A 16392-nucleotide genomic window follows, 5' to 3' on the forward strand; every position below is an offset into this window, starting at 1 on the left:
TATTTATATACTTGACACACCAGTAACTCTTGTTTGGTCTATTTTAAAAACAAATATACTCTAGACGAAATAGTTAAATCTAGATTTCATCACTTACAACGAAACAAAACTGCCTTGGAATGAGTTTTATTTTTATCATTTCCCTTTCTAACTTTATTCCGTTTCCTTCTCTGCCAGTTTGGATGCTACATTCCAAATCAGCCTTGCTGCTATACTCAGCCTGCAGAAACTTCATGATCCTAGAGCCACCTACAGGGACTTTCCTGTGAAGTTGCAGCCCCACAGCAGGCAGAGCATGCAAAATATGTCTTGTTTAAAAGTTCTGGTATCGGCTGTAGGCAAAACACTCCCTTGTGAGGGTGGGAGCAATGGACATTGAAAGAGGGAGGGTACTATAGGAGAGTAGTTATTTATTCATGGATCAGCGTGGAAGAAACATGTTCAGGGAGGCCTATATTTTTCCGGGACTGGAGCAGGCTGTCAGTAATATTGTAAGAGGGATATGGATGTGAGAATGGACATGCTACAGGAAGAGAATCATGTTCCAGTGATTCATGCTATGCAGGGCAAAAGCCTCAAGCGACTGAAGTCGGTTGTTACCTGCTGTGTCTTGGGACTCTGCATCCTGGCAGGCTTTCTAATTTATCTGATGGTTCAAGGGTTCATGCTGTACAAAGAACTAAAGGAAATCTATCAGGTAAATCTTGAATGAATATAGGAGGAGGTAAAAAGCAAACGGGTCTATCCAGTTTAGCTTGTCTGATATATATATATATATATATATATATATATAATATTATGAATATATAGATTAACTCCTTCAGTCATTGATTTTCTCAAATCTCTTTGGTTTTCAGAATGTATGTGCCTTTGTTAGTGTGGGTATTCTGTTGGCATTTTACTGCATGGCATGCTCGAGGCTTTGCTAGGATTGAAGCATTGACCACCGGCCCAGTGTCTTAATGGTACAGGTATAGGACCTGTTATCCAGAATGCTCAGGACCAAGGCTATTCCAGATAAGGGGTCTTTCTGTAATTTGGATCTTCATACCTTAAGTCTACTAAGAAATCAATAAAACATTAATTAAACCCAATAGGATTAATTTGCATCCAGTAAGGATTAATTATATCTTAGTTGGGATCAAATACAAGGTACTGTTTTATTATTACAGAGAAAAAGGAAATCAATTTTAAAAATCTGAATTATTTGATTAAAATGGAGTCTATGGGAGACGGGCTTTCCGTAATTTGGAGCATTGTGGTTATCAGGTTTCCGGATAAGGGATCCCATACCTGTACCAATGAAAGTTGATACTAATGTTATTAATAGGGATAAAAGATAAGTAGATAGGAAGATTGGTATTTTTGTTCCTACAGCGTTGGTATCCCAGTGATTTACCCAGCATGCTCGGCAGCTGTGCTCCTGTTCTGGCAGGTGTACTGGCAGCATTTTTTCAGCATTAAGCATGTTCCCTTCACTCATGGCAGTTCCAACCTTGTTCATTTTTAGTAGATATGAGACAAGAATTTAAAGGTTGGCAGAAAAGTACAGAAATTTGAAGTTTTTTTTAAAGCAAAGTGATTTAAAGTACTGAGCTCTGTGGAAGTGTGCCAAACCCCTAAGCGCCTGTAACTATTCTAACTATTTAGCAGAACTAAAAACCAAAAAGCCTTGGTGGACTGATGCCAAGACAAACATATTCATTATAAACTATAGTACATAGCCCTGCAGAATAAACGCCAAGTTATTTTATTCAGGGAAATAAAGTGCACAGAAAAATGTGACTCCCAAGGGTGCAAGGAGGCGGTGACACAGGTGCTGTGACCTGGAACGGAGCCTGTTCTGACTCCATGGTTTGTGTTCTTAAAACAATACACAGCACGCAAGGTGAGTTTAAGCCACTTCTGTGCCACCGTGGGTGTCAAGTCTGAAAATGTTATCCCATTGCCCAATATTTAAATTGCCGCAGTAAAACATATTACTCACGACAATCCAGTTTAACTGTGGGAAAATGCATAAAAGGCAATTTCCTACTATTAAGCTAGATGCCCCCGAGCAATATGTTTTACTAGTAGCAACCAAAAAGTTGGGCAATGGGCAGGTGACAGATCTCACTATGTGCCATTGCCCTTACTAGTGGCAGGCTGCTAATAAAATAATAATTGCCTGGTTGCTATGGGTAACTGCCCTATTTTAGCCCTTTAGTGTGCAAATGTCACAGCTTAGGGGAACACTGATTCATAGTAGAGTGACTTGAAAGGAAAGTTTACGGTTGAATTTAACATTCAGTATGTCATAGAAAAACACATCTAAGCAACCTTTGACTTGGTCTTCATTTTTTTATGTTTTATGTGCTATGAATTTTATTTTTCCTATTCTGCAACTGTTTCCATTTGGTTTTTTGGGGGTCATTTAAGTTAATTCTTTGATTTACAGACTGCTGCTGGTTGCTAGGGTTATTAGTCTCTACCAACCAGACACACATTCAATTACAGTGTAAATTAACAGTAGCAGAAAATGAATAACGGAAAATAAATAGAATATGTCAGTGTACCTTGTCCCAAATGAACAACATACATGGCTAACACAGACCCCCTGTTTTAGTAGGGAAATCTTAGGTACTCCTAACCAGCAAACTCTCTTGTCTGGCTGCCTTCTTCTTCTTTGGGTGTTAATAAATGTCTAGCCAAGTTTGTCTGGGTTTTTTTTTTCTCAGAGCCAAAGTCCTTTCTGTAACGTATGTAGGACAAAGAGCTCTCTGGCCTTTTACTGTATTGGCATTGTGCTAAGCGCCTGTATCTTACTGTGAGAGCTGGAACAAGCCAATAGCCTTTTTTTATTAAGCACAGAGGCCAAGTGAGTGCTGAGTGGAGTAAGAAATGTTCTGTGGTTGTACATGTAAACTGATCCCATGTCATGAGGATGATAATGACCCACACTGGGTATATCTTCAATCTTTATGCTACTTTAAGGCTAATGGCACATGGGGCTTTTTTGAGGTGAACTTATTGAGAACAACGCGTTTCTTCCATTGTAAATAGTTCTGCTTTCTCTTCAGCATCTTCATGACATCTATAGCAAACACTTGTACAGGCATGGGATCCCTTATCCGGAAACCCGTTATCCAGAAAGTTCCGAATTTCGAAAAGGCCATCTCCCATAGACTCCATTATAAGCAAATAATTCAAATTTTTAAAAATGATTTCCTTTTTTCTTATTAATAATAAAACAGTACCTGTACTTGATCCCAACTAAGATACAATTAATCCTTATTGGAGGCAAAACAAGCCTATTGGGTTTATTTAATATTTAAATGACTTTTAGCAGCCTTCAGTTATGGAGATCCAAATTACGGAAAGATCCCTTATCCAGAAAACCCCAGGTCCTGAGCATTCTGGATAACAGGTCCCATACCTAAACTCTAAATTAGACTGAGGCATATTTTTCAGAAGTCTGAACCCGCTTTGACCTTTTATTAATTACTAGATGAAACTGAAACCATCAGACAATGCTATAACCTTTAGACCTGACTGACTTTTGGCAGCTCATTTACTAATCATCGATTTTTAATTTTAAACTAGATTCAAATTTTTTTTGAAAAAGTCAGAAAGAAAAGAAAGGAAGAAAACGCAGGATTTACTATGCATTTAGACGGCTAAAAATTAGGTTAAACGTGCCGAGTTCATGTAGAAGTCAATGGAAAAGTCTTTAGATATTTCACAGTGTTTTGTCTGAAAATCACAACTTTTTCGAATTTTCACAACAACAATTCGCTAAAGTCGAGATTTTCACAGACAATTCGCAAAAGTTAATTTTTTGTGCGACTTTTTCAAGACTATATAAGACTATATAATGTCTCATTTAAACACACTATACTTCAACATTAGAACAAATATATTTATCTATTAAACAACTGGCTAAAAGTACTTCCCACCTTAAAATTGTTGGTGGGTAATAGGAGGGGCCCATCTCTTGCAAATAAAAAGGGTATTCCGGATAAGGGGTCTTTCCATTATCTGGATTTCCATACCTTAAGTCTATTAAAAAATCAAAAAACATTAGTTAAACCCAATAGGATTGTTTTTCCTCCAATAAGGGGTAATTATATCTTAGTTGAGATCAATTACAATGTCCTGTTTTATTATTACAGAGAAAAGGGAATCATTTAACCATTAAATAAACCCAATAGGGCTGTTCTGCCCCCAATAAGGGGTAATTATATCTTAGTTGGGATCAAGTACAAGGTACTGTTTTATTATTACAGAGAAAAGGGAATCATTTAACCATTAAATAAACCCAATAGGGCTGTTCTGCCCCCAATAAGGGGTAATTATATCTTATTTGGGATCAAGTAAAGGTACTGTTTTATTATTACAGAGAAAAGGGAATCATTTAACCATTAAATAAACCCAATAGGGCTGTTCTGCCCCCAATAAGGGGTAATTATATCTTAGTTGGGATCAAGTAAAGGTACTGTTTTATTATTACAGAGAAAAGGGAATCATTTAACCATTAAATAAACCCAATAGGGCTGTTCTGCCCCCAATAAGGGGTAATTATATCTTAGTTGGGATCAAGTACAGGTACTGTTTTATTATTACAGAGAAAAGGGAATCATTTAACCATTAAATAAACCCAATAGGGCTGTTCTGCCCCCAATAAGGGGTAATTATATCTTAGTTGGGATCAAGTACAGGTACTGTTTTATTATTACAGAGAAAAAGGAATCATTTAACCATTAAATAAACCCAATAGGGCTGTTCTGCCCCCAATAAGGGGTAATTATATCTTAGTTGGGATCAAGTACAGGTACTGTTTTATTATTACAGATAAAAAGGAATCATTTAACCATTAAATAAACCCAATAGGGCTGTTCTGCCCCCAATAAGGGGTAATTATATCTTAGTTGGGATCAAGTACAAGGTACTGTTTTATTATTACAGAGAAAAAGGTAATCATTTTTAAAATTCTGTATTATTTGATTAAAATGGAGTCTATGGTAGATAGGCTTTCCGTAATTTGGAGCTTTCTGGATAATGGGTGTCCGGGTAAGGGATCCCATACCTATACTTAGCAATGGGCATTTTGAGCAGATTTACAACATACCTTTAAAGGAGAAGAAAAGTTAGACTCAGAGGGGGGTGACAAGTGTTAGCCACCTCCCCAGTGATTATAGGAGCTTTCCTGATACCCCAGGCCCGAGGTACTTCTGTTATGGCACCAGAATGTGATCTTCTTTGTCTGCCCCTTTTGTCTACTTTTTAAAGGGCAAATAGTTTCCCCCACTGGAGATGTGGGCTAATAGCACTTGTGCTCTAGTTATGGAAACAATACTACTTTTTGGAAAAATTCCCCTATGCCGCCTACACTGAGAGAGCTTCTGGTGCAGATGGCCATGTTTCCTTACTTGTATGCGCTTAATCAGAAATTGCGACTCGGTTTTCACGCCGCAGTACCCCTTGTCAGGTAAGTGGTTATAACCACTGGGGGTGCCTAATATTTTATAATTTATAACTTTCCTTCTCCTTTAATGTAATGTAATTCAATTTGTGTCAAGTGTTAAGTGTGAGATACTCTTGCTCAGGAAGGTAATTTATTTCAGTACAGTCAGGAAATGAAGCTTGCTGGAATGTGGCTGGCATCACAGTACAAAAAGGGCAATGCCTGGGCAGATCTCGGTTAAGATTTAATGTTATCAGGGAGTGGTGTTTTGGCAGCGATGTGCATTTCTAGAATTGCTACACAGTGGCCATTAATATTTTTGTATTGTTTTGTTTGTCTGTTGTATCTATACGTTTATTTGATGGTAGATGTGGGCTACAGACTGCGATGAATTGAGACCATACCAGTGAATAAGAGTATAGTTTTCATATGCACAGTAGAGTGCAGTTAGACAAATGAAAGCAGATATCTGATTCAGTGTCAGTGGAAAAATCAATCACTGCAGCAACATGAGAGAGAATCAAAGTACATTTGTACCCATTCTAGTAAAAGAATAGCACACAGGAGTGACTTGACTTGGAATGCTGGCAGCCGAAAAATGTATTGTAATTGCTGCAGATTTCTCATTATACCTGTATGGAATGGAAAACACATATAATTATCCACCCAAAAAGTCTGTGGTTCAGAGTGATAATTGTGAAAAATGTGCTATTGTAAGCACTACCTACTGACAATAACAATAAGAAGCAGCCAGGGGAATTCCCATGTGTTGCCACCCGGACTTTCCCTGGAGATGCTTGGCACGTCATTATCATCATCTGTACATATGCTTATAACATTCTGAATTCTTCATTTGTGAGAATTGTGTATAGTAAAGTGTAAAGTGACATTTCTGACTGTACCTGAGAAAAGCAGGCAGATTTAGCTGCAATTTCTCACCGAGGGTCAGTTCTCACTAGGAAGCTACAGCCCCCTTAGTACACAGGTTAGCATCATAACTGCCATTTTTCTAGCTATGAAAAAAGTATAAATAGATTAGAGGGAAGTCCACAAAGAAAAAAGCCAAATGCAGTTAATTACCTCACTCAGCAGCCTCACCTTCTTCTCCATCTTCTCCTGTCTTAGCCCTTCTATTGCCAGAAACTTTGGACAAGATTGCTTTTTACCATACCATAGCTGAAGTTTCTAAAAATATCATAATTGACCTCATATGTGTTCATTTTTGCTTATACAAGTAGAATGGAAAATAAATCATAGCCTCTCTCTATAATGAGCTGCTCCTTATCTGACAGCCTAAAAAGCTGCAGCTAGGGAAAGGGGAGGGGGTGGGACTTAAGTAGTCTCTGCATAAGCCCTATTCACTGAACTAATGCTGAAACAGGGGTACACGGCTCCAGCAATAGCTCTCTTAACCTTGCAGAAGAGCATTGGGCCATGCTGGACTGAAAGACACCATCCAATAAAGCAACAGGAATGTTGGAAAATATTTCATTTTGTTGGTTCAGAACTGAAGGGAAACTGTTGAATTACTTTAGACACATGACAATAAATAGGTACACACAAGTAGAAAAGCCAGGGTCAGAAAGTTCCACCAGCACACCCTTACCTCCTCCAGTAATTAGTACCCACACTATCCTGCACCAGGATAAAACCCAGCGGGCCCCGTCTCTCTTGACCCCCGATCCTCACCAGCGCTCCCACTCTGATCTCCCTCCCAACATTGTGCCAAAGGTAAGTATATTGTACATTTGCACGGGGTGAAGGGGGTTGGCCGGGCAGTGGGAGCCCATGGGCCCTGCACACCCCAGTCCAACCCTGAGGGGAGCTTCTTACTGAAGAATTTATCCTGTAGAAAAAATGATCTAAAGAAATAATAAATTATAGACATATTTAACTAACAAAGCAAGGATGTTTTTCCTGTTTGTCCAATAAAAAAATGCATTTATAACATAATTTTCATGACATTAATAACCTCTATATTCCTTACCTCTTACTCCCTGAGTTTTAACTGTTTTTACTAAGCTTTCTGCTCTTATGCCATTATGAAATTCATTACCCCAAAAGCCCCTTTCTCCATATAGTTTCCTCTTCCCCATTTAACACATTTATAGTTTGTTTCAGAGCCCATTTTTCCTCCTCTATTTTTCTTGTTTAGGTGCTACCATTTTGTCCTTTTTAATTATCCTTTAGGTGCTCAGGAAACACTAATGCATTTGCCAGTAAGTGTCTAAGCTGGCACTTGTTCATGAGGCCGTACTCTGGCAAGGCACAATTATTTATGATATGTAGGGAAAAAATAATTAACTGTTGTGGTTTTTTCCTGACAAACCAATACTAAGATCATTAATAGTACCATTATGATTTTCTTAGTAAGCAATACCTGTGCTGTTTGCTTATTTTACCATACCTGCCAAATAAAATGAATGCCGTCTATTACAGATAAATGGTTTTGTACATTGCATTTTCTTTTTCTATACATATCAATTAATAATGGTAAAAACCAAGGATCTACTGTGGAATTCTACTCTGATGCAATCCTTAATCTGTTATCCTATTCTACTAATTATGAAATAAAAGTTGAGTTTTATTTTGATGTCCCTTATACAGTATCTCTGACACACCATCTTGTCTTTATGTATTGATCACGGATTGTGAATTAATTAATGTACACAGTTTTGTCTTTTTTTTATAGGTTACAGATAAAATTAAATGTCATCCACAGATAAACAAAGGTAAAAACACACTTTTTTTTACATTAAGGAATGCCTCTTTGTACTTTTGGTGGTATAATATTTTACTTTAAAGGAACAGTAACACCAAAAAATGAAAGTGTTTTAAAGTAATTAAAATATAATGTACAGTTGCCCTGCGCTGGTAAACTGGTGTGTTTGCAACAGAAATGCTACTATAGTTTATATAAATGAGCTGCTATGTCAACACGGGGGCAGCCATTGAAGCTGGGAAAAAGGAGAAAAGGCACAGGCACATAGCAGATAACAGATAAGCTTTGTAGAATATAATGGGGTTTTATCTGTTATCTGCTAAGTAACCTGTGCCTTTTCCCTTGTAAATGGCTGCCCCCGTGGCTACACAGAAGCTTTATTTATATAAACTATAGTAGTCTTTCTAAGGAAAACACACCAGTTGTACCAGTGCAGGGCAGCATTACATTATATAGTAATAACTTTTATACACTTTAATTTTTTGGTGTTACTGTCCCTTTAAGATTGAAGAATGATGGCTTTCTATATAACTACTTTGTGTTCATAATTCTTGCACCAATTAGTACAAACCATCAATGCACAATCATTTCGCCAGGGGGAATATCAGGGACCTTTCATTGTGATGGAATAAACTTTCTGACACTTTCCCTTCCCTACCTACAGTTCCTGTCTACCACATTGCACTGGTTTTCCCTAAAGATAGCTCTGGGGCTAGTCCAGCTGCATTATAGGCTAATATCAGCATAAATAACATATCCATTGAAGCTACTGAAATGTTTCGATGTATAAGCTTCAGGTCAAATGAATTATATTTATGTTTTTTCTTAATATATTTCAGACGTGGATTCAAATATTTATATGGCAAAACCCCGGGCTCATCTGACAGGTACCAACAAAGAATATTTGATTTTAAATTGTATTACCTAAGGAGCAGATCCAGTGGCATTAGTAGACATGAGTAAGAAGATGTTTCCAGACAGGAGAACTGGTGGTTAACTGGATAGATTTAAAAAATATTTAGAGATAAGCAAAGAGATAGAAGGTAATAACTTAGATGAAGAAGACTTTCCACTAAATCTAAGAGTTAGAATTTGATTGGAAGAATCAACATGGCATAATTGTTCTGGAACCATCTCATTGAAACAGGAGCATTTTATCTTGATCTTTTATATATTTCTTGCTAAAATGCCGTCCAGTACTAGTATAGGTCGTTGCTTCTTATTTTAAACCTGTAACCAATAGCTATTTGCAACTTGCTCTTTATATAAAGAAACATTTCTGCTGCACTTTCTGCAGGATTCTTGAAAAGTGAACATAGCCATACTGCCTTAAGGGAGCTTATGGGAGTTTATAAATGTAAGCTTAGTTGGTCATGTAAACAAAAAAAAAAGCAAAACAATCATTCAGGGGACTGTTGAGAATGTTTTAGTTATCTGATAGCGTGAAGTTATATCACACATACAATGGTATAACTACAGTATAAAATACACCATAGTTGGAAGGCATTGGGGCCAGACAGATACCTATAGGGAGTAGAAGCTGATGGTCCACTGTACAGAATGTGGAACTAGTCAAGAAGCAATAGAACAGACATAGGCCAGATCAGACCTTATTAATGTCAATGTAAACTTTGGAGGCCTCTTTTCTGGCACAATTTATCAAGTATGGAAGTAGATAGAACATAATTCAGGCAGCAGTGGTATTTTCCAGATACTTGTGTATTTTTCAATAAAAAAAAAAACTTGATACCGTTATCCTCTCTATCTGATGTTCTCATGTTTCTCCTAACCAAAGAGCCTATCATGTTAGTTATATCTTTCTAAACGGTGCTTGGTGATACCCATTATAACCAGTGTTTTGTGATGCAATTTCTGTCACATGACTCACTGTAACTTGGGTAGTGTTTCTTATTGTTAATCATGTACTCCCTGATGTAAAACATGAGGATGTCCTGTATGAAAGCACTCAGGCTTCAGTCTTGTGTTTTTATATGGTCATGGAATTCCTCTGTCTCATATAATAACCTGTTTTTTACAATAGGGGGTACATTATTCACTTTTTAAACATGACAATATTTGTGTTGGAGACTAGGGACATTAATAGAGAGAGATTCTAAGTCCATAAGAAGTCTCACCAACATAAAAAGCCCAGACTCGGCTATCAAAAACCAAAGCTGTGGCTGTGGGAAACCTCTATTTGATTCATAGGCTGTGCAGTAAAGATACATATGAAGCATTTACAGATGAATGTTAACACCATTTTATATTTTTAGGTAAAAAGCAATATAGCTATGTTTCAAAAGACCAAGCTCTACAGTGGGAGAACAGCAATGGTCTGGCCTTCACCAATAATGGAATGAATTACACAAATGAAGGTCTTGAGATTCCTAAAACAGGGTACTACTTTGTCTATTCTCAAGTGACTTTCCGCTTGCCCACATACACTGCAGGGAAAAAGAGTAAAACCGAACATGTGTCACTGACCGTCAAAAAGATAACATCCAAGTATCCTGAACCTGAGAAACTTATTAGTGGAGCCAAGAATGTGAATGAAAATGAAAGTGAAGGCTACAGACCCATTTATTTGGGAGCATTACTACTTCTGGAAGCAAAAGACCAGCTAATTGTGGAAGTCAGTGATATACAATTGGTTGATGTAACCGTTGAGCACAAGACTTTCTTTGGTGCTTTTATGTTGTGACCAAGGACAGTACTGGTTCACCGTGATTAATGAATGTGCAAAATCTTAGTCCTTTTGATTTTGTAAATAAGAGAATATTCTCTATTTTTGTTTTGTTCCTTTTGGGGAACTAACACCTCTTCCTACTGCCAGCAGCCTTAGGGCTCTGGCACATGGGGAGATTATTCGCCCGCGACAAAACTCCCTGTTCGTGGGCGACTAATCTCCCCGTGTGCCAGAGCCCTTATGCACTAAGATATTTATGTATGCTGAATTGCTTTATTATCTTCTTGGTTTCCCACCATCCACTGCTGCCCCAGGGTCACATGTTTATGCTGTACACTGTATCAGAGTGCAAAGTACAAGTGCATTTATACCTGTTACCTATGTGGCCATGAGTAGCACCATAGAAGCTGGTGCTATAAAAGTAATTCATATATACAGAGTTATTTAGGGACTTCCCCTTGTTGGTGACCTATTTTTTCAATGTCATGATTCACAACATCCAGATTCAGTTACAATGAAGTCACATAAGTGCAATTACAATAACAATGGTTATGTTATGCTTGCCATACTACTACAAAAGAGAAACAGTCTGAAACATGTTTTTCACTAACTTAATTATATGGTGCTGTTCTGGAAGTATGTACTTATCCATTTGAGTAACAGCTAGCCTATACTGTAGCTTTACATGCCACGAGTTAGAACACACTACTGAGTACATTTCTGTTGATGTCTATGGAGAGCCCATTTTGGAAAGTGGCCATACATTTGCATCAAGTGTGATGGCCCTTTGTATATCTTTCTTAATCTTTGTCTTTATCCAGCTATCTGGGATGCCAGTGAACCCAAAGCAAGACTCTTGACAAAATATTTTCCTCTTTTTACCTCCCCAAAACCCATCTTGCTTCCCCGCATGTTCCTTATCTTTGTGTCCAACTCCATGCCTACTCAATCTGCTTTTTTTCCTTTGTCAAACTCCCACTCTTCTGACTTTCTCTTTTGTCTCTCTCTTTTTTTTAATGCCTTTTACCTTCTTCTTTTATCTGTGCCATTTACCTAACTTTTATTTATTCTTTTACTTGGCCCCTCTCAGTTCTAAATCAAATTTTAGCCTATTTTGTTTTTCATCCTTACGCTCCATCAGATGTTACAATTTCCTTCCACATTTATGGCATATGGACTTTTAACCTCCATTGCCATCAGGCAGAAAACAGCTCCCATTACCACATTTTCCACAACTTTTGCCTGTACACTGCCGCAATGCTTTGCCCTGTAATAACACCGTGGAATTGTCGGGGAGGTCATACCTCCACTTTTATATACATAAAGATTTATTTCAATGTGACCTGTTCTTTTCAGTATCATGATTTGCAACATCCAGACTCAGTCTCAGCATGTAAAGCTATTGGCTAGCTGTTACAGTCTCAGAGGCTAGTTGGACCCTATCACTAAATACTACTATGTGGGATTCTTTTTTTTGTAATTAGTTATAGGGCACTTGTTTTAAAGTGGATTCTTTTGCAAAAATGTATTTCTGCATTTGATTGTAAATGCTACAAATGAGACTATGGGGGCCATTTAGTAACAATTTCCGATTTTTAGCGCTAAAAGTCACTCAAAAGAAAAAGTTGTGGCTTTTTAGATAGTTACAGGTAAAGGACCCCTTATCCAGAATGTTTGGGACCAGGGGTATTCTGGATAAGTGGTCTTTGCGTAATTCGGATCTCCATACCTTAAGTCTGCTAAAAATCAATAAAACATGAATTAAACCCAAAAGGACTGTTCTGCCCCCAGTAAGGATTATTTATATCTTAGTTGGGATCAATTACAATGTACTGTTTTATTATTACAGAGAAAAAGGAAATCAGTTGTAAAATTCTGAATTATTTAATGAAAATGGAGTCTATGGGAGACGGCCTTTCCGTAATTTAGAGCTTTCTGGGGATCCCATACCTGTACTATGCAACGACACCGCTAAAAATTTCAAATCCGACAATTTGCCAGCTAAAAGTTGCCAAGATCATAGAGAAGTCAATGACTTTTATCCCTTTTTATGAAAGCTCCTTCTTTTGCTTCAAAACTTTATAGTGGTTCTGACACTGGTTTTTTTGTGCAACAATTTGAAAAAGTTTTCATGCAACAAATTCAGGATCTTTGCAATTTTTCTCGTGCAGACTTTCTTAGTTCAGACTTTTCAGTAAATGTAAAACATTTGTGGACTCAAGTTTACTTGAATTTTAATAATAAAAAAAACCCAGAGTTTTAGTAAATGTGCCCCTATGAGCAAATGAGATTTTTGAAAGCAAAAAAATAGTTGGAAGTAAAATACAGCAATTATAGAATTGGGGTAATATAATCCAACAGTTTGTCTAGTAACTGAGAGCAATAAACTAGCTGGTATTATTTTTGGGTCACCTGGTAAAAACAAACATCATTGGTTGTTACTGGACCATCATTGGAGTTACTAGACCTGTTGCCTATAATGCATTTTCTTACATTATCTCTTAAATTGTGAAAATCAGTTCTAATTTTATTTTCAAGCAAATAACAAAAAGAAAAAATCATAAAATCTTTTCAGTGTATAGCTGGGGCTGCTAATTTGTAGGGTTGCACCAAACCCAGTTTTCGGGTATGGCTGAACCCCCAAATCCATCCCAAGCGCTAGGATCTGGAAGGGCTAAATGTCGCCGTGTGTTCATGTGGACATTTAACCCTTCCAAATCCTAATTAGCAAATGCTAATTAGGATTCGGTTCGGCCAGGACCGTGGATTCGGCAAAGCCGAACCCTGCCGAAAAAGGACGAATACCGAACCGAAACATGGATTCGGTGCATCCCTACTAATTTGTCATTAATTCTTTTTTTTTAACTGTTCAGGTTTCTTCAATACAATCGATGTAGCAGTACAGGTAGGGGACCTGTTATTCAGAATGCTTGGGACCTGTGGTATTCCAGATAAGGGATATCTCCGTAATTTGGATCACCATACTTTACGGGGGTGATTTACTAACAGTCACATTTGATTTTTTTTTTCGATTTGATTTTTTTTTACTCAAGAACTCCCAAATTCGAATTATGGTTTCCAAAACCCAAGATACTGAAATATAAAACTTCACGTAGAGGTCAAAGGGAAAAAATGTATGCAGTTTTTCAATTCACGTTTTTCTGCGAGTTTGTAGTCCCATTGAAAATGATGGATACAAATTATGTACATTCAAGTTTTTTTTTATGGTTTAATTCAATTGAGTTTTATATATTCAATTTTTTTTAATAGCTAAGCTAGCACTCGAGTTTGAATTTGGAAAAAACACGCTAAGGGGACATTTACTAACTGTCAGATTTTTTTTTCCTAAAAAACAATTAAATAATAGAATTCTTTTTAAAATGGACTCTATGGGAGATGGCCTTTCCATAATTCAGAGCATTCAGAATAACTGGTTTCCAAGAATGGATCCCATGGATCCCATATCTGTAATGCCATACTGTACCAGGGAGCTATACTCCATTCTAACATTAAATTTATTTGGGATTCTTTTTTTGGCCATAATGTGTATTTGTATTGCATTTATTTATACTGTGTTTTATATTAAAACATTGCTAAATCTCCAATGCATATTGTACTGCCTACTCACACATGAAGTTGTATGTTGTGATTTTATCAATCAATGAAAATGTATTGGATTAAGAACTGTTTTTGAGTTCTTAAATAAATTTATGTGAATAAAACAAATAGTGTCATGTGTTTATATTTACTGGCAATGGACTTAGCACCAGTGGACAGACTAGCACCGAAGGGGACTGTTTTTTTTTGTTTTTTTTTAAATCTATTGTTTCCCCCACCTGAAGTACAGGCTCTATTAGCCCGCACCTCTGAAGCAATTTTGGCATTATAGGTGCCCTTTAAGAACTGGAGCCTAAAACTACACTGCATACTCAAGGCGATGCATTGCTAGGGACCTATAAAGGGGCAGAATTATGCTTTCATCCCTTTTAAGTTAAAGGTCATGTTTACCCCCCACAAAATATTTAACAGCCTCTTTGAAATCTTTATATACCTGCCCCTCATGTTGTTTATACTGTAGGTCAGTGCTGTCCAACTGGCGGCCCGCGGGCCGCATGCGGCCCTCGACCCCCCTCTGTGTGGCCCCCCACCTGTCTGGCTGCTTTGATGGCTTACTCTTGTGTAAGCTTTAAATGGTATCAGTACTGTGATTAACTGGCCCCCCCCTGCATGGTTCTCACCTCAGATTCAGGCTGTAATCAGGCTGTATTGTTTAAATATGTAATCCCCTGTACTGTTCACACCTTTTAATCCCTGCATTGTTCACCCCTTGCAGTGTTCAAACCTCAGGCTCAGGCTGTAATCACCCCCATTGTTCCCCTGTTCACACCTCAGGAGCAGTAGAAACCCACAAATAAACCCTGCACACTACAAAAACAACATATACTGAGGTGGTACTGCAATTAAAAAGTTTTTTAATATAAAGTTATTGTGCAGACTGTTGGAGCAGTGCCAGCGTTGTGTCACTGTAGGCTGCCTGTGTGTGCCATACACACAGGCAGGGTAGGGAAGGCAGAGTATGGCACACACAGGCAGGGTAGGGAAGGCAGAGTATGGCACACACAGGCAGGGTAGGGAAGGCAGAGTATGGCACACACAGGCAGGGTAGGGCAGGCAGAGTATGGCACACACAGGCCAAGTATGGCACAAACCAGCCAAGAATGGCACACACAGTGAAAGTATGGCACACAGGCAGGGTAGGGCAGGCAGAGTATGGCACACACAGGCAGGGTAGGGAAGGCAGAGTATGGCACACACAAAGGCAGGGTAGGGCAGGCAGAGTATGGCACACAGACAGGGTAGGGCAGGCAGAGTATGGCAGGTTTTTGCTGTACTACAACCATTAATATGGGTATGATCATGTGATAACATAGGTGTGGTTTCAAGTGGGTGTGGTTTCAAAAAGGGGAGTGGTCAAACTGGCTTCCATTATCGGCCCTCCACCACGTAGGTCGGAAAAATTCCGGCCCTCGGTACAACAGAAGTTGGACAGCACTGCTGTAGGTTAATCACTTGGGATTTCTTCTCCTCCTCTAATCCACTCGGCTCCCTCTCTGAGGAATTCACTTTGAATTTGAATTTACTTTGGGTACCTAGCATGCTCAGTTCTTCTCAGGTTACCAAATGCACCCTCCAGTCTAGCAGCCAGTAAAGATATGGCAATGGTGGTTTCCATAGAAACTCTGCTCTAGGTGTACACTCTGCTGGAGAAATGATTTTTTAAATAATTCCAAATTCTTTTCTAGTGTGTTTGTTAAGGAAAATGAACTTCACATACTATATAAATGATATCCTTCAGCCTTGGGGACAATCACAGCCAGCAGGCAGCTGCCATTTTATGGGAACTGTTATTAAGGCAAGCTTTGTATCACCCCAAAATCTTATGTATGGGGGACCTGATGCCCTTGCCCATGCACTGACTACACAATTAGATGGTGAGAAGGTAGGGAGAATGTGAGTGCTGAATGGAAAGTAATTGTCTGC

At 38.2% G+C, this 16392-nt stretch overlaps 1 protein-coding gene across 1 annotated transcript; it reads left to right on the forward strand.

The window, feature by feature from the left end:
- Nucleotides 1-205: 205 nt before the first annotated feature.
- tnfsf15 (TNF superfamily member 15) lies at nucleotides 206-12578 on the forward strand. The gene is made up of 4 exons (XM_002935201.4): nucleotides 206-697; nucleotides 8136-8175; nucleotides 9005-9052; nucleotides 10439-12578. Exons 1-4 carry the CDS (start codon nucleotides 503-505, stop codon nucleotides 10864-10866), a joined length of 711 nt encoding a protein of 236 aa, XP_002935247.2. The 5' UTR covers nucleotides 206-502; the 3' UTR covers nucleotides 10867-12578.
- The last annotated feature ends 3814 nt before the right edge of the window (nucleotides 12579-16392 follow it).

This window comes from Xenopus tropicalis, chromosome 8 (genome assembly GCF_000004195.4).
Source record: "Xenopus tropicalis strain Nigerian chromosome 8, UCB_Xtro_10.0, whole genome shotgun sequence".
In the NCBI taxonomy this organism is placed as follows: Eukaryota; Metazoa; Chordata; class Amphibia; order Anura; family Pipidae; genus Xenopus; species Xenopus tropicalis.